The 18571-nt window shown below is 39.8% G+C and overlaps 1 protein-coding gene across 2 annotated transcripts in view; it reads left to right on the plus strand.

Annotated features, from left to right (window-relative positions):
• NDUFS1 (NADH:ubiquinone oxidoreductase core subunit S1) overlaps nucleotides 1–18571 on the plus strand; it is a gene marked incomplete at both ends in the record, with an annotated part of 42114 nt that overhangs the window by 536 nt on the left and 23007 nt on the right. Inside the window, 10 exons of one of the 2 annotated variants that reach the window (XM_080689514.1) lie at nucleotides 909–1000; nucleotides 5550–5657; nucleotides 7566–7642; nucleotides 9787–9868; nucleotides 9957–10087; nucleotides 10510–10695; nucleotides 13977–14111; nucleotides 15081–15195; nucleotides 16287–16432; nucleotides 17721–17849. In XM_080689514.1, coding sequence (XP_080545640.1) covers nucleotides 909–1000; nucleotides 5550–5657; nucleotides 7566–7642; nucleotides 9787–9868; nucleotides 9957–10087; nucleotides 10510–10695; nucleotides 13977–14111; nucleotides 15081–15195; nucleotides 16287–16432; nucleotides 17721–17849 — 1201 coding nt within the window. The remainder of the gene's footprint in view (nucleotides 1–908; nucleotides 1001–5549; nucleotides 5658–7565; nucleotides 7643–9786; nucleotides 9869–9956; nucleotides 10088–10509; nucleotides 10696–13976; nucleotides 14112–15080; nucleotides 15196–16286; nucleotides 16433–17720; nucleotides 17850–18571) is intronic. The other variant, XM_080689515.1, reaches the window with a different exon arrangement.

Below are 18571 nucleotides of genomic sequence, written 5' to 3' on the forward strand. Positions count from 1 at the left end.
CGGGCTACACTCCCAGACCTATTTTTACATTTTTATTTGGAAACAGGGTCTCCTAAGCCAGCGCGTGCGGCTGGCTTCAAATCTGCGCCATCCTCCTGTCTCTGCCTCCCAAGCGCGGGGATTACAAGCGTGCGCCACCATGCCCGGCTATTCTTTATTTTGAAAGGATTTCTCTGAGTTCAGAGGGCCTCATAAGCAGGTGAGGCTGTCCACAAACTGTGATCCTCCTGTCTTAGCCTCCCAAATGCTGGGATTACAAGCATGCACCACCACACCCGGCTCATGATTTATTTAATTTTTGCGGTAATGGTAATAGAACCCAAGGGCATTCTACCTCTGAGCTACACCCTCAGCCCTATTTTTTTATTCTTTAGTTTGAAAACAGGGTCTGAGTTACAAAGGGCCTCACTAAATAGTAGCTGAGGCTGTCCATGAACTGTGATCCTCCTGTCTCATCCTCCCAAATGCTGGGATTACAAGCATGCACCACCATGCCAGGTTTTCAAAATTTGTTTTAAATAAGAATAGTAGAAAGAATGATCTCAAAATAAAACTTTGTCTTATTTCCAGAAATAACATGTAAAAAGCCAGGTGTGGAGGTGAATCCCTGTAACCTCAGCTTGGGAGGCTTACAGGTTTGAGGACAGCCTTAGCAAGTAGGGAGACTCTCATCAAACTAGTGAGACCCTGTTTCAAAATAAAGTAAGGCTGAACGTGTAACTCAGAGGTAGAATGCCTCTGTGTTCAATCCCCAGTGCCACACACACACACACACACAAAATTGCATCTAGAAAAATAGGAATAGTATAAAATGAAGTATTTTATGTATAATTTATTAATCTATTATCCTTAACTATAATAAATTCAACAACATTAATTTCATTTCACCTCATTGTTTTGATGATCAGTTCGAACTACTGCCACAGCAGCAAGCAACTTGATCGAAGTATTTGTTGATGGTCAGTCTGTCATGGTGGAACCAGGAACTACCGTCCTCCAAGTAGGCATACATTTTGATTCTTTATTTTTGTGACTGTATGTGTTACTTGATTTTTTTTAAAGTTCCAGTTTAATTTCTTTATACTGTTTATTTACTCCTAAAACAGAACTACAGGCAACAACATTTGAAGATCGTTGGATTTTATTCTTGACAGTTTAAAGTGAATAATCAGCCAGGCATGGTGGTGCACGCTTGTAATCCCAGCATTTGGGAGGCTGAGATGAGAGGATCGCGGTTCGCAGACAGCCTCAGCTACTTAGTGAGGCCCTCTGCAACTTAGTGAGACCCTGTTTCAAAATAAAGAATAAAAAACGGGGCAGGGGGTGTATCTTGGAGGTAGAATGCAGCTGGGTTCCCATCCCCAGACCCGCAAAAAAAATAAAGTGAACAATCATTTATATATTTTTGGCATATTCTTAATGAACTATGGTAGTTCTTTTGTTTCACTTTTACCTTCCAAATAACCCATTAAAAATTTTGTAGTTAAATAAATATTTGGTTGCTTTAGTTTTTTTTTTTTTTTTTTTTTTTTGCGGGTCTGGGGATGGAACCTAGAGGCATTTGACCTCCAAGCTACACCCCCTGCCCAATTTTTTACTCTTTATTTTTAAACAGGGTCTCACTGAATTGTGGAGGACCTCACTAAGTAGCTGAGGCTGTCCTCGAGCTGTGATCCTCCTGTCTCAGCCTCCCAAATGCTGGGATTACAAGCCTGTGCCACCACGTCCAGCTGGTTACTTTAGTTTTAAGTATATATAAAAACACCTAGGACCCGCTTAATGCTTTTCACTTTCATGGAACCTTTCTATTTTAATCTTTCTAGAATTGTGTCTTATAAAGCAGGTAGGTGGATTAGAGTATGTTCTTGAATTCATGCCTCAAATATTTAATGCTCAGCCTCCTCCAAAAATAACAAATTTGGTCATAGAGAAGTGATGCTTCGGTCGGGCGTGGTGGCGCAGGCTTGTAATCCCAGCGCTTGAGAGGCTGAGACAGGAGGATTGCAGCTACTTAGTGAGGCTCCCAGCAACTTAGTGAGACCCTGTTTCCAAATAAAGTATAAAAGAGGTCTGGGAGTGTAGCCCAGAGGTAGAAGACCTGTGGGTTCCATCCTTAGTACCACACACACACACAAAAAAAGTGATGCTTCCTTCAGTCTGCAGGTTAGCACAGAGCTAAACATACTTTATTTCAGCAGTCGTTTTTAGATTATGTGCTAGGTATACACATTTAAGTACTAAATATATTACAAAAATACATTTAAAGTACAATTGAGCTGGGCATGGTAGCACACGCTTGTAATCTTAGCATTCAGGAGGCGGATACCGCAAGATCATGGTTTACCGACAGCCTCAGCTACTTAGAGAGGCCCTTCACAAATCACTGAGACCCTGTTTCAAAAAAATAAAAAGACTAAAAATAGGGCTGGGAGTGTTGCACAGAAGCAGAATGCCCCTGGGTTCCATCCCCAGTACTGCAAAACAAACAAACAAAAAAAAGCAAAATATTTTGGCATGGATAGTAGATGTGGTAGAAAGAGATATCACGGCCATCTTGATCCCTGAGGAAGTTTTAAAGGATGAATGTTTATATGTAAACAAAGGACATGCATTTTGTATGGAAAAATAATTGGCTAAGGCCCAAGCATGTTATGTTTAGGAATATTCACATAGTTTGGTATTGAGAGGACATGAAATATATGCGGAAATGAGATGACAGGATAAAGTTATTAGAAAGGGAAAGTCTAGTCATGAAGCAGGAGAGCTTATTGTTTGACCCACTGAAAATGTTAGTGCCTATAACCAGTGACAGTGATAGTAGAGGATGATAATTTGGAGATAGCAAAACCAGAGTGAGATAAGGAAAGAGAATCTTCTATTTGTCGAGCAGGAAATAAAAAGACCTAAAATTAATAGTAGCAAAGGGAATAAAGAGACCTAAAATTAAAACTAGCAGTGGGAATGAAAACAAGAAGGGCATATTCATGGTATAATAAAATGTAGATAAACAGTCCTTGAGGAATGATTGAGAGCAGAGGGATATTTGTAATTTTTCTGTTTGTTGTTTTTTAACTTTGTTTGGGGATGTGTATAGGGGGCAGAAATAGGATGAATTTAACCTGTGAAAAAGCCATGCAAACACCTACTTAAGACTGAAGCTTGAAGAAGTGGATTGTCAGGACTGTATCTGAAGGTTCAGATATAATCAACATTTGGAATATGAGCTAATATGAAGACTTGGAGAATGTCTGTCTTACTCACTTTTATGCATGCTGCATCTAGCACATTTTTGTAGGCTAAATAGTTAAAACAAAGCTAGGTGTGGTGGCACGCACCCATAATCCCAGTACTTGGGAGGCTGAGACAGGAGGATTACAGGTTCACTGCCAGCCTCAGTATCTTACTGAGGACCTCAGCATCTTACTGAGGACCTCAGCAACTTAGTAAGACCCTCTTTCAAAATATTTTTTTGTTTCTTTGTGTGGTGCTGGGAATTAAAACTATGTGCATTCTAATTCTGAGCTATATCCCCAGGCCTATTTTATTTTTCCTTTGGAAACTGTCTCATTAAGTTGCTGAAAACCTTGCTAAGTTGCTTGGAGCCTATGATCCTATGATCCTCCTGTCTCAGCCTCCCAAGTACTGGAATTACAGGCATGTGCTACCATGCCTGAATTAAAAATAAATGTTTTTAAAGAGCCTGGGGTGAAGCCGGGCGTGGTGGCGTACGCTTGTAATCCCCGTGCTTGGGAAGCTGAGACAGGAGGATCGCACAGGTTCGAAGCCAGCCTCAGCTACTTGGTGAGGCTCTCAGCAACTTAGTGAGACCCTGTTTTCAAATAAAATAGAAAATAGGTCTGGGAGTATAGCCCGGAGGTAGAAAGCCTCTGGGTTCCACCCCCAGTACCACCAAAAAAAAAAAAAAAGCCTGGGGTGGTTGGCTGTGGTGGTGCACGCTTGTAATTCCAGTACTTGGGAGGCTGTGAGACAGGAGGATTGTGCAGATTCGAAGCCAGCCTTAGCTACTTAGTGAGGCTGTCAGCAGCTTGGTGAGATCCTGTATCCAAATAAAATATAAAGTAGGTCTGGGAATGCAGCTTGGGGGTAAAAAGCCTCTGGGTTCCATCCCCATTACCACACACAAAAAAAGAGCCTGGGGTGTACCCAGAGGCTGAACGCCCCTGAGTTCAATCCCTAGTACCTTTCCCACCAAAAATAAAATTGAGGAACTTGCAGAAAAGAAGGGGTGAATAAATGTTTTTGTTTTTTTTTTTTTTTTTTGTGGTACTGGGCATGGAACCCAGGGGCTTTTTACCTCCAGGCTATACTCCCAGACCTTTTTTTTAAAAATATATATATATTTGGAAACAGGGTCTCACTAAGTTGCTGAAAGCCTCACTAAGTAGCTGAGGCTGGCTTCGAACCTGTGTGATCTTTCTGTCTCAGCCTCCCAAGTCTGGGGATTGCAAGCGTGAGCCACCACACCCGGCTTCAATTTTATATTTTATTTGGAAATAGAATCTCACTAAGTTGCTGTGAGCCTCACTAAGTAGCTGAGGCTGGCTTCAAACCTGCATGATCCTCCTGTCTCAGCCTCCCAAGTACTGGGATTACAAGTGCGCACCACCATGCCTGGCTGTGAAAAAATGTTAAAGCAGCACTAATGTCTCTTTATTTATTTATTTATTTATTTATTTATTTATTTATTTATTTATTTTGTGGGTCTGGGGATGGAACCCCAGGGGCATTCTACCTCTGAGCTACACCCCCTGCCCTATTTTTTCTTTTTTTTTTTTTTTTTTTTGGTGGAAGCCCTTCTACCTTCGGGCTACACTCCCAGACCTATTTTTACATTTTTATTTGGAAACAGGGTCTCCTAAGCCAGCATGCGCGGCTGGCTTCGAACCTGTGCGATCCTCCTATCTCTGCCTCCCAAGCGCGGGGATTACAAGCGTGCACCACCACGCCTAAGTAGCTGAGGCTGTACGCGAACTGCAATCCTCCAGTCTCGGCCTCCCAAATGCTGGGATTACAAGTGTGCGCCACCATGCCCGGCATGGACTAATGTCTCTTAACTTGGCAAACAGAAACAGCTTCCGCCAGAATGAGAATGTGAGCCTTGGTTTGGGTGTAGAGCGCCACTGATAGAACTAGTAATAGTCAGCTAGATGGTATGAGATGGAGACTAATCCAAAGGAGGGGAACAAAATAAAGAGGAACAGGTGTAAAACCACTGGGACAGAGTTTGTGATCAGCGTTTCAGAGCAGACGTGGAAAGCCTCATCATCATGTCTGCTGAAGTTTCTTCCACATAAGATGAAAGCCTGCTGAGTATCCTTAGATCCTACTGAGTATCTTCGAGTCAAAGCGGATTGGGATCAAGAACCTAGAAGGGAAATCTCTTCAGGGACTGAGGAAGGCTGGGTGAAGATATATTTATAGATGGGAGTAGTAAGATGGCTTTATTTTTACTGTTTCTGTTTCAGCAACAACAGGAATAAAGTCAGCTTATTGTAATGGGGAAAAAAACCTTAAAATTTGTCTTCTAGGCCTGTGAGAAGGTTGGCATGCAGATCCCACGATTCTGTTACCATGAAAGGCTCTCTGTTGCTGGGAACTGTAGGATGTGTCTTGTTGAAATTGAGAAAGCTCCTAAGGTATGTAAAATTTTATGCATGCTGTAGAAGGTAGAAAATAGTAAATCTTGCAGCGAACTTTTGAGTCACTACTGTGGTAGAGGAGACCCTAGCCCTATTTACTTCTGTCTATAAATTCAATAGCTTTCTTATGTACAGTTTATTTGCTTTATTCTGAAATTGCAAATACATCAATAAGTCCCTCGTTAACCTAAGTGCCATATAATTGTAACCAGTCTAGAAATTAAAAGTGGTTTTTTATTACTTTCAAATGATTTGTCAGACACACAACCAAGCAGCCAGGCATGGTGGTGCGTGCCTGTAATCTCAGTTCTCAACAGGTGAGACAGGATGACAACAGGTTTGAAGACGGGCTCAGCAAGTAGTGAGACTCATTAGCCTAGCAAGACCCTGTTTTAAAATAAAAAATACTTCCCATTTATTTGCTGCTATAGTCTGTCAGTGATATGAGCAGTTATACGCATGGGATAGAATAATATTGGACCATTGTAAATTGAGATGAAGTAACAGCTTCATCTTTTCTGCATGGTCTAGACATTGGTAAAATAAATAAATAAATAAATAAAAATAAAAAGTAAAATAGTGCTTGGGTCTGAGGGCTTGGATGTAGCTTGGAGGTAGATTGCCCCTGGGTTCAATCCCTAGTGCCAAGCAGCACATTAGATCATTAGATGTGCTTATGTGGTATATTTTCACTAGAGAAAAGGGTTGCAATGAAGACATTCATTTTCATTAGGCTAATTGTAATTCTGGTTTAAACAGCTTTAATTCAGTAGTGCCTACAAATGAACACATAATTGTTTGATGTTCTGTTTTACAGCAGACTACAAAAGTGTATGGAAGCCAAGTATGGTAGCATACACCTGTAATACGGGTACTTGGAAAGACAGAAGGGTCACAGAATTGAGGCCAGCCTCGGCTAGCTAGTGAGGCCCTTAGCAACTTAGCAAGACTCTCAAAATAAAAAATAAAAATATGGGTGGGGGTGTGACTTAGATAGAATGCCCCAGGTTCAATCCCCAGGACCACACATACATACACATAAATTGTATTGACTACTAAGACTAAAATTAACAAGTAGAATGTTTTAGTTTAATCCAGGTATGTGGCACATGCCTGTAATCCCGGTACTTGGTAGGCTGAGACGGGAGGTAAGAGATTTGAGGACAGCCTCAGCAAGTTGTGAGAGACTCTGAGCGATTTAGTAAGACGCTGTTTTAAAACAGAAAAGAATAGAAAAGGCTGGGGTGTAACTCAGAGTAGAAAGCCCCTGGGTCAGTCACCAGTACCAAAAAAACCCCAAAGGGATGCCTTAATTTATTTAGTATTGCTATACTAAAATACCTGAGAGTAGGTAATTTATGAAATAAGGAGTTTATTTAGCTCACAATTTGGGAGGCTCAAAGTCCAAGATTAGGCAGCCCTTTCTGGCCAGCCTCTGCTGAGAGTCGCTGGCAGCTTCTTAACATGACAGGAGAGGAAGCAAGAGACCAAGGAGGGGTCAGTCTTGCTGCTTATAATAACCCATTCCCATACCAGTTCATCTCCTCCTGAGAGACCTAACCACTCAAGATCAGCATTAATCGTCGTGGCCCAGTTACCTCCCAGTGGGTCCCGCCTCCTAAAAGCCCCTCCACCTTTCAATACTGTTAGACTGGGAACCAAACTTCTTGCACTTGAACATTTTGGGGGAATAAATCACATGCAAATTGTAGCTGTTTTATTTCTAAGAGGAGTATGAATGCCAGATTATCATAATGAAGAAAATGTAAAAAGTTCTATCTTGGAAAATGGTCTGTTCGTTTCTTGTTTTTAAATGTATATCGATGCTTTTATGTAATTAATGTTTTTGCATGTTGGGTTTCTTATAGTTATAAGTAAATATTAATTTTTCCATTGAAATTCCAGGTTGTAGCTGCTTGTGCTATGCCAGTAATGAAGGGTTGGAATATCCTGACAAACTCAGAAAAATCTAAGAAAGCCAGGTACTTTGTTGTTACTAATGTAGCAGACACTCTTGGCATGGTGTTTAGACCTTTCCATAGATTAGGAATCTAATATTAAATTCCAGAAAAGTTGGCGTGGTTGGTTTGTTTCAGCCATGGAAATGAGTTCACAGTAGAGCAAGTTAAGTCAGAGATTTATGGTATTGAGTTTAGACTTGGATCAGCAGCTGAAAGCCCTTGTTTAGCTGGGCACTGTGTCACACTGCTGTAATCCTATTTGGGAGGCTGAGGCAGAAGGATGACAAGTTTGAGGCCAGCCTGGGCAATTTAGGAGACCTTGTTTCTTTTTCTTTTTCTTGTTTGTTTGCTTGTTGGCTTGCTTTTTTTTCTTTTGGAGCACTGGGGACTAAACCCAGAGGCATTCTACCTCTGAGGTATATTCTTAGCCCTATTTTGTGTGTGTGTGTGTGTGTGTGTGTGTGTGTGTGTGTGTGTGTGTGTGTGAGAGAGAGAGAGAGAGAGAGATACTGGGGATGGAACCCAGGGGCATTCTACTTCCAAGCTACACCTCCAGCCCTATTTTTTTATTTTTTTTATTTTATTTTTTGTGGGTCTGGGGATGGAGCCCAGGGGCATTCAACCTCCGGGCTATGCCCCCTGCCCTATTTTTTATTCTTTAATTTGAAACCGGGTCTCACTGAGTTGCAGAGGGCCTCACTAAGTAACTGAGGCTGTCTGCAAACCACGATCCTCCGGTCTCAGCCTCCCGAATGCTGGGATTACAAGTGTGTGCCACCATGCCCGGCTTTTATTCTTTATTTTTGAAACAGGGTCTCACTGAGTTGCAAAGGGCCTCACTAAGTAGCTGAGGCTGTCCTTGAACTGCTATCCTCCGGTCTCCACCTCTGGAATGCTGGGATTACAAGCATGCACCACCACGCCTGGCCTTATTTTATTATTATTAAATTTGAAACAGGGTCTCACTAAGTAGCAGAGGGCCTCACTAAGTGGCTGACGCTGGCCAGGAACCTGTAGTCCTCCTGTCTCAGCTTCCCAAGTACTGGGATTACAAGCCTGCACCACCATACCCAGCTTAGGAGATCTTGTTTGAAAAGGTAAAGGTCTGGGGATGTAGCTCAGTGGTAGAGCACCCCTGTAGAATGAATCTATGTACTTCAAAAAACAAAACAAAAAAAACTTTGTTTAGCAATTTGTTCAACTTGTGATGAACAAAGAGTCTAGGAATTATTGAGCTAGGGTTATTTCAGTGATTTGTTACTTACGGCTCTGGTACTGATTGTGTTTTGTGTTTTTTATTTATTTATTTATTTTTTATTTTTTTGTGGTACTGGGGTGGAACTCAGAGGCTTTCTACCTCAGGGCTATACTCTCAGACCTATTTTTTTATATTTTATTTGGAAACAGGGTCTCACTAAGTTGCTGACAGCCTCACTAAGTAGCTGAGGCTGGCTTTGAACCTGTGCAATCCTCCTGTGTCAGCCTCCCAAGTGCTGGGATTACAAGTGTGCGCCACCACGCCCAGCCATGTTTTTTAAATTTTTAAAATTATTTTTGTGGTGTTGGGGATCCACCCAGGGACCTTGTGCATCACAGGCAAATGCTTCACCGCTGACCTACACTCCAGCTCTATTTGTTTCTATTTTGGATTAAAGTGAATATTTTCTGAGGACCTTTTCAGCAACTTTTGATAATTCTATATTGTTAAAAGTTCTAATTTAGGCTGGGAGTGGTGGCACACACCTATAATCCCTGTACTTGTGAGGCTGAGACAGGAGAGTCAAAGGTTTGAAGCCAGCCTCAGCAATGAGAATCTCAGAAATCTAGCAAGACCCTGTTTCAGAAAAAAAAAAAGAGAAGGCTGGGGGTGCTCGGAGTATATCTTAGAGGTAGAATGCCTCTGGGTTCAATCCCCAGTACCACACAAAAAAAGTCCTAATTTTCTATGTTCTCTAATGATATTTTATTCAAGACTCAAAAGTTTTTCAAATTCTGTTTAATACTACCAGAATAAAAAGTACATTGGCATTTCTGATAAATGTAAAATTTTATAATGCCTATATAAAATATATAATTTATGAAGATTATTTAAATGGTGAATAGTATATAGGTGAACCATTTTGGGAGATAGCTGTTTATGTCATTTTATATAATTTTTCATGCAGAGAAGGTGTGATGGAATTTTTATTAGCAAATCACCCATTGGACTGTCCTATTTGTGACCAGGGAGGTGAATGTGATCTTCAGGTATTTAATTTAGTTTTGTAAATCTTTTTATTTTCTCAAGTTTTCATTATTAGCAGCTTTATATTGACTCTTTTGTAATCTGCTTAAGGACCAGTCCATGATGTTTGGAAGTGACAGGAGTAGATTTTTAGAGGGAAAACGTGCTGTGGAGGACAAGAACATTGGGCCATTGGTAAAGACCATCATGACCAGATGTATACAGTGTACTCGATGCATCAGGTAATGTTTTTACTTTTGCTCTTCCAGAATATTACTGCATATTTATTTACTACTTGCCATATTTAGTAGAATAACAACAATGGAAAGGATGGCAACTTTTTGTTTTTATGTATACCAACAAATAAGTTGTTCACTTTTCAGTTAATATCAATTTCAGTTGGATTTAAAAATTAGAATATGTGAGCATTCATTTTGTGATAACTTGCTGAGCTATACACATATGATTTGTACACTTTCCTATTTGTGTTATACTTAAATGCAAATAGTTATTGGATTATGTTTTTATTCAAGAGCTATGCTTGCCATTGAAAATATACTCGTGTATATTTGGTGTTTTGAAAATAATTTTGTTTATGATTTTGAATAGGAAAAGAAATAATTTTGCTGACTCGATCATTTGAGAGCATGTTTTTATCTTATAGGTTTGCAAGTGAGATTGCAGGAGTTGATGATTTGGGGACAACAGGCAGAGGAAATGATATGCAAGTTGGCACATATATTGAAAAAATGTTCATGTCTGAATTGTCTGGGAATATCATTGATATCTGCCCTGTAGGTGCCCTAACATCTAAGCCCTATGCCTTTACTGCCCGGCCTTGGGAAACAAGGTATTCATGTTTGAATTTTTGACCGTTCATTTTCAAATTTGACTTTGCTGCTATTCAAAAAAATGTTCAGTTTTATTCCTTTTGAGTTTTAATTATTTCCTTTGAGTTTTAATTATTTCTGTCTGCTAAGTTTTGGTTTATTGCTTTATTGGAAGCACTAATTCATTAGAAGGCAAGTGGTTAAATTGAAGAATAGGATGAACTTGTATAAATTAGTTTTGTTGTAAGTTAATTCTAAAGTATTTAACCACAGAATTTTCGTTTTCACTTATCTTTCAAGGAGTACAATAGTCTTAATATTTTAAATATATAGTCTACTCTTTTATATATTAAGTATTCAACCATGTAGAAATGTTATTATACTTTATTTAACCACTTCTTCCTGTTATACACTTGGTTTGTTTATATCTTAGTATTATAAATTAGAAAATCATTGGCATTCATACATTTTTTGTGTAGTTCTTATTCTTTTGATAAAAACAGCAAATGGAATAGGTAGATACAACAGGTAAGTATTTTTAAGGTTCTCGAAATGTATATAGAACTTCCTTCCAGGACAGGCTCAGCAAGTAGTTCGACTTTCATCAACATTACTTCTGTTTCAGAGTAAAAATAAAATAGGACTGGGATAGATAGTAATAAAATAGGACTCAGAGATAGAATGCCCCTGGGTTCAATCCCCAGGACCAAAAAAGTTAAAAATTAAAATAAATAACATGGCTGGGCTTGATGGTATATTCTTACAATTCCAGGTACTTAGGATGCTGAGACAAGGGGATCATAAGTGTAAGGCCAGCCTAGGAAACATAGACCTTATGTCAAAATAAAAAATGAAACTGGGTGTGGTGGTACACACTTGTAATCCTGGTACTTGGAAGGATGGCTGGTTTTTGGCCAGCTTCAGCTATTTATTGAGACCCTCCACAACTTATTGAGACCCTGTTTCAAAATAAAGAATTGAAAAAAATTGGGCTGGGGGTGTAGCTCGGAGGTAGAATGCCCCTGGGTTCAATCCCCAGTACCACAAGAAAATAAATAAAACAAAAAAAAATTTAAAAATGAGCCGTGCCGGTGGCAGGTGGCACAGGCCTATAATTCCAGTACTTGGGAGGCTAAGACAGGAGGATTACAGGTTCGAGGCCAGCCTGGGCAACTAAGCAAGACCCTGTTTCAAACTAAAACTTAGAGGTAGAATGCCCTGAGTAAAGGACTAGGGATATGGTTCAGTGATAGTGTACCCTGGGATTAGTCCTTGCCAGACAAAGTTGGGGAAAGAAGGTAAGAGTGTAGCTTAGTGATGGAGCATTTACCTATCGTGGGTGAACCCTGGGTTCAGTCTCTAGCACCACAAAATACTATTAGTTTCCATTCTTACTGAGAATTTCTCCCAGGCCCCCTCCCCCCCCTTTTTTTTTTTTTGCAGTGGGCTCTCTACCACTGAGCTATATTCCTGGTTCTTTTTATTTTTCATTTTGAAACAGTCTTGCTAAATTGCCTAGATTCTATTTTTTTTTTTTTTTTTTTTTTTTTTTGGTGGTACTGGGGTTCCTGGAAGCCCTTCTACCTCCGGGCTACACTCCCAGACCTCTTTTTACATTTTATATTTGGAAACAGGGTCTCCTAAGCCAGCGCGCGCGGCTGGCTTCGAACCTGCGCGATCCTCCTGTCTCTGCCTCCCAAGCGTGGGGATTACAAGCGTGCGCCACCACGCCCGGCTAAATTGCCTAGATTCTAAATTACCTTTTAAAGCCTAGCTCAGCCTCCCGATTCCTAGGATTAGAGTAATACACCACCATGCCTGGCAGCTTTTACTTTCCTTGAGTCATTTGAGTCTTAGTGTTGTCTAGGAGGATGTAAATAGCCTAGGCTCTCTCTGATGCCAGCTACATATGTGTACTCTTAGCTAGGAATGCTTTACTCCAGCTATGACTACAACCTCAAACTAGTAGTAGACTCTTGATTCTCCTGGGCTACGGTGACCTGAAGCTAACACATCTTTAGGCCAGTTAGTTGTCTCTGTCTGCAGCAGAGACTCTCCCATCTTCACTCTGCCCTAACCTGGAAGAACCTTCACTTCAAGGTGGTAAGGGGGATAGGAACGGGGATAAGAGGGGGACAGGAGCAGCACAAGGCAGACCATCACAGACTTCTACTGTTCTTACTCAAAACAAGTTTTCATACATTAAAGCTTTTCTCACTGTATGTATGCCTTTGGTGTTTTTTGTTTTTGTTTTTTTGTTTTGTTTTGTTTTGTTTTTTGTTTTTTGGTGGTACTAGGGGTGTAACCCAGAGGCTTTCTACCTCCGGGCTATACTCCCAGACCCATTTTATATTTTATTTGGAAACAGGGTCTCACTAAGTTGCTGAAAGCCTCACTAAGTAGCGGAGGCTGGCTTTGAACCTGCATGATCCTCCTGTCTCAGCCTCCCAAGCACAGGGATTACAAGCGTGCGCCGCCACGCTTGGCTCTGTTTTTGTTTTTTAAGATAAGTTGAACTTGCTCTTTTTTGGCAGTACTGGGAATTGAACCCAGGGGCATTCTACCTCTGAGGTATACCCCCATCCCAATTTATTTTTTATTTTTTATTTTGAAACAGGGTCTCACTAGTTGCTGATGGCTTCACTAAATAGCTGAGGCTGGCTGTGAACCTACAAGCCTCCCGAGTACTAGGAATCCAAGCGTGCGCCACCACACCTGGCTGTTGAGCTCCTTAATTGGCTGTAGAGAGAAATCCTGCTCCCTTTGTTCTTCTTTATTTTGATTCTCAAATTGCCCCAGATTTAGCTAGTTGAACCCCTTTCAAAATGGCTTCTGATTCACATAATAGTTTTATTTTATTTTATTTTATTTTTTTTATTTTATTTTTTTTTTGGTGGTACTGGGGTTCCTGGAAGCCCTTCTACTTCTGGGCTACACTCCCAGACCTATTTTTACATTTTTATTTGGAAACAGGGTCTCCTAAGCCAGCGCGCGCGGCTGGCTTCGAACCTGCGCGATCCTCCTGTCTCAGCCTCCCAAGCGCGGGGATTACAAGCGTGCGCCACCACGCCCAGCTACATAATAGTTTTAGAGGCTTTATTTTCACATTATGAATTTATGTGATATATTCACATATGAGGATACTTTTTCTGAGCAATTTCTCTGAGCTTGTTTGATTTTAGAAATTTGAAAGGATTTGTAAACCAAGAAACACAACATACTGGTAAATTGGTAAACCAGGAAACAAATTGTTTCTTATTCTCAGAGTCAACATAGTACATATATGTGTTTATTTTCTCAGAAAAACAGAATCCATTGATGTAATGGATGCAGTTGGAAGCAATATTGTGGTTAGCACAAGAACTGGAGAGGTGATGAGGATTTTGCCCCGAATGCATGAGGACATCAATGAGGAGTGGATTTCTGACAAAACCAGGTATATGCTTATTGCTTACCATAAGTTTTGCAACTGACTTAAAAGAATTTTATTATAATTACTTATAAAATGTTTGTATTTGCAAGTGAGTTTGTATTGAAATCTGAATTTTTATATAGAGAATGGGTAAAAGTTGACATTAATAGTCCTAGGTCTATTTCTGGCTTTTATATTAACATTGAGAAAAATCTTTTTTTCTCCCACATAGAGAAATTGAAGTGAATTTAGTGAGATAGTTAATTGAAGCTAGATAGTTTTTCAACTATTGTTCATTGGAGAAGAGAAGCTGAATATAAGAAATCATATAATAATTTTGATAAAATACCTAGAGGTACTCAAATTTTATAAATAATAATTTGGCTTTTTAGCTGCTATTGTTTTAAGTAAAAATTTTCTGCTATTTGCAAATATGAGAAGTCAAACTTTCTTAGGTAGTATTTTAATTTTAAGTGATGTTCATAAAATAAAGTTTTCTCAAGCCAGGCATGTTGGCACATGCTTATTATTCTAGTACTTGGGAGGCTGAGACAGGAGGATCGGATTTGCAGCCAGTCTCAGCCATTTAGTGAGGCCCTCCACAACTTAGTGAGACCCCTTTTCCAAATAAATAATAAAAAATTGGGCTGGGGTGTAGCTCAGAGGTAGAATGCCCCTGGGTTCAATCCCTACCACCATGATAAATAAATAAATAAATAAATAAATAAATAAATAAATAAAATAAAGTTCTCCTCCTCAAACCTGGAATAATGATTTGTTTCAAGGTATTTATTATTCTATTTAATAAGTAGGCATTCTACTTAATACTTTAGCTGGTCTTTTATTTATTATTCTATTTAGTAGGTATTTTTATTCTACTTAATACTTTAACCAATCTTATATTTAAATAACATTTCTTATAGATTTTAAACTTGAAAATTATAGTTGCCTCTTCAGCAAGATTCCACAAATGGTGTGATTTCTGTTGTCTAGATTTGCCTACGATGGGCTAAAACGTCAAAGACTTACTGAGCCGATGGTTAGAAATGAAAAGGGGCTTTTAAGCTATACCACCTGGGAAGATGCACTCTCTCGTGTGGCTGGAATGGTAAAAAATTGAAATATAGAGTAAATATTCTGTGATTTTTTTTTTTTCAGGAAATATTTTTACTATGAAGAGGGGGGATGTGTATGTCTTCCCTTTCCTGTTACCAAAATTATAATCAGTCTACTTCTATTTGATAATTTATGAGAATCAGTTGCCAGATATTATGTTGGTATGGGGATATAAAGACCACTGATACATGATTCCTACCTTCCACATTATTGTAGTAGAGAAAGATGAATAATTAGGCAATTATATACTACTCTGGGTAGTTGTACCAGGATTGATACACATGAAGAGAGCACATGGAGGGAGGCTTAACAGAAATGGCATATCAGGGTGTTTTCTTAGAGGTAATTCTTTTTTTTTTTTTTTTTTGGTGGTACTGGGGGGGTGGAACCCAGAGGCTTTCTACCTCTGGGCTATACTCCCAGACCTTTTTTATATTTTTATTTGGAAACAGGGTCTCACTTAGTTGCTGAGAGCCTCACTAAGTAGCTGAAGCTGGCTTCGAACCCATGCGATCCTCCTGTCTCAGCCTCCCAAGCGCGGGTATAACAAGCGTGTGCCACCACGCCTGGCTAGAGGTAATTCTTTAAGCAAAGTCTGAGAATGAATATGAGCTTATCAGAGCAAAAGTGGAGCTGCTGGAGTATACCTCAGTGGTATTGAGGTGCTCGGTATATATGGAGCCCTGGATTGAATTCCCAGTACCCCCACCTCCCCAAAAAAGAACAAAGTGGAGGGAATGTTTTTTTAATCAGAGAAAGACAATATAGACAAAGACCTAGAGGGAATGGCAGGTACTTCAGAAGATGGTTTTGTGATGACTATAATTCCACAGCACTTATTCTCCAGTCTTAGTTTGGAAGCCCCTTTGTTCCTAAATATAAAAGAAACAACTTCCAGCCAATGGTGTTCTAGCCTTGGCCCCACATACACCTCTGCTTCTTTTTACTTTTCAATTAATAATCAGCTTAAAACTTTCTTTTGAGAAGTTTGTTATGTTTTTTTACTTGAAAATTGTTTCATTTTCTAAAATTTCATTATCATCTTTTACTGACAATAGGTTTCTTGGTGATATTCATTTCTAGTTACAGAGTTTTCAAGGGAAGGATGTGGCAGCAATCGCAGGTGGCTTGGTGGATGCTGAAGCTCTAGTAGCTCTGAAAGATTTGCTTAATAGAGTGGACTCCGACACCTTATGCACAGAAGAGGTCTTCCCCACTGCAGGAGCCGGGTGAGCAATATGAAGCTCTGATCTAGGCTTTTCTTTTTTCTTTTAGCTATAAATTACGTATAAAATATACACATTGCCAAGCATGGTGGCATATACCTTTAATCCCAGTACTTGGGAGGCTGAGATAAGAGGACAGAAAGTTCCTGTCCAGCCTTGGCAACTTAGTGAGACTCGTAGCAACTTAGCAAGACCCTGTTTCAGAGTAAAAAGTGCTGGGGTATATCTTGGAGGTAGAAGCCTCTGGGTTCAATCCTCAATACAAGAAAGAAAGAAAGAAAGAAAGAAAGAAAGAAAGAAAGAAGAAAGAAACCCACACTATGGTATCAGTGATTTAATATGGACTCTTCGTAATGTCCACCAATATTTCACCAAGAACTGTTAATAATAAGTACTTGAAACTTTATTTATTTATTTATTTATTTATTTATTTTTTAGTGGTACTGGGGGGTGGAAGCCAGAGGCCTTTTACCTCTGGGGTATACTCCCAGACCTCTTTTCTACTTTTATTTGGAAACAGGGTCTCACTAAGTTGCTGAGAGCCTCATTAAGTAGCTGAGGCTGGCTTCGAACCTGTGCAATCCTCCTGTCTCAGCCTCCTAAGCGCGGGGATTACAAGCATGTGCCACCACGCCTGGCTCTACTTGAAACTTTAAACATACATAACTTTTTTGTGTGTATGAGTGCTGTGCGTTTAATGGTATAAGAATATTACATGAGCTGGATGTGGTGGCACACACCTGTAATTTCTGTACTTGGGAGGCTGATATAAGAGGATTGCAGGTTTTAGGCCAGGCTCAGCAGTGTGTGTGTGTGTGTGTGTGTGTGTGTGTGTGTGTGTGTGTGTGTGTGTGTGTGTGTGTTACTGGGGATGGAACCTACCTATGAGCTATGCCCTCACCCTTTTTTTTTTTTTCTTTTTTTCTTTGGAAAAAGGTTTCACTAAGTCGCAGAGGGCTTCACTAAATAGCTGAGGCTGGCTGTGAACCTGTAATCCTTCTGTCTCAGCCTTCCAAGTACTGAGATTACAAGTGTGCACCACCATGCCCAGCTGGACTGAGCAGTTTAACAAGGCTGTCATGACCTAGTGAGGCCCTGTTTCAAAACAAAAAATAAAAAGGGCCGAGGGTGTCGCTCGGATGTAGAATGTCACTAGGTTCGATCTCTAGTACACACACACACACACACACACACACACACACACACACACAGATACACACACACAATTCTTTGGATTTTGAACATATATTAGCTTTAAAGTAAATTTGCATTTTATATATTGTATTTCTAGCACAGATTTGCGTTCCAACTATCTTCTTAATACTACAATTGCTGGTGTGGAAGAAGCAGATGTTGTCCTTCTGATTGGTACAAATCCACGTTTTGAGGCACCACTATTTAATGCTAGAATTCGAAAGAGGTAATATTTATTCTGGGTTTTAAAACTATGTGATTACTCTATTTTTAATGTGAAAAATAATATTTTGGATGAGTTCTAATAAATATTGTAGAGCTGTGAATGTAGCCCATTGGTAAAGTGTTTGCCTATAATTCACAAGGACCTGGGCTCAATTCCCAGTACAACAGAAACTAAAGAAGTATTAATATAGTGCCCTAGACTCTAAAAAATAATTGGAGGACAATTTGTAACACTTCCATCTTTCCTTGCAACCACCATTTTCACTGATCTTTTTATTTTTAAATAGTTTCAAGATGCTTAAAATGGTCTTTCTATACTTATTTTTATATTACTGACCCAGATTAACTGATTCATTCTCATCCTCCCCCCCCCTCTCTTTTTTTTCCTGCGGGTCCAAGGATGGAACCCAGGAGCATTCGACCTGCGAGCTACACCCCTTGCCCTATTTTTTTATTCTTTATTTTGAAACCGGGTCTCACTGAGTTGCAGAGGGCTTCACTAAGTAGCTGAGCTGTCCGCGAACCGCGATCCTCTGGTCTCAGCCTCCCAAATGCTGGGATTATAAGCGTTCACCACCATGTCTATATATTTGTATGAATATAATTTTCTAAGTCACCAAGAAAATAATATGTAAACAGGGTGTCCTAAATACTTAAGGGTAAATTTCTTAAGAATAAGACTTGTTCTCTCTCTTTTTCTCCACCCTGTGGTACTGGGGATGG

Source organism: Muscardinus avellanarius, assembly GCF_963383645.1.
Source record: "Muscardinus avellanarius genome assembly, chromosome: 2".
Classification (NCBI taxonomy): Eukaryota; Metazoa; Chordata; class Mammalia; order Rodentia; family Gliridae; genus Muscardinus; species Muscardinus avellanarius.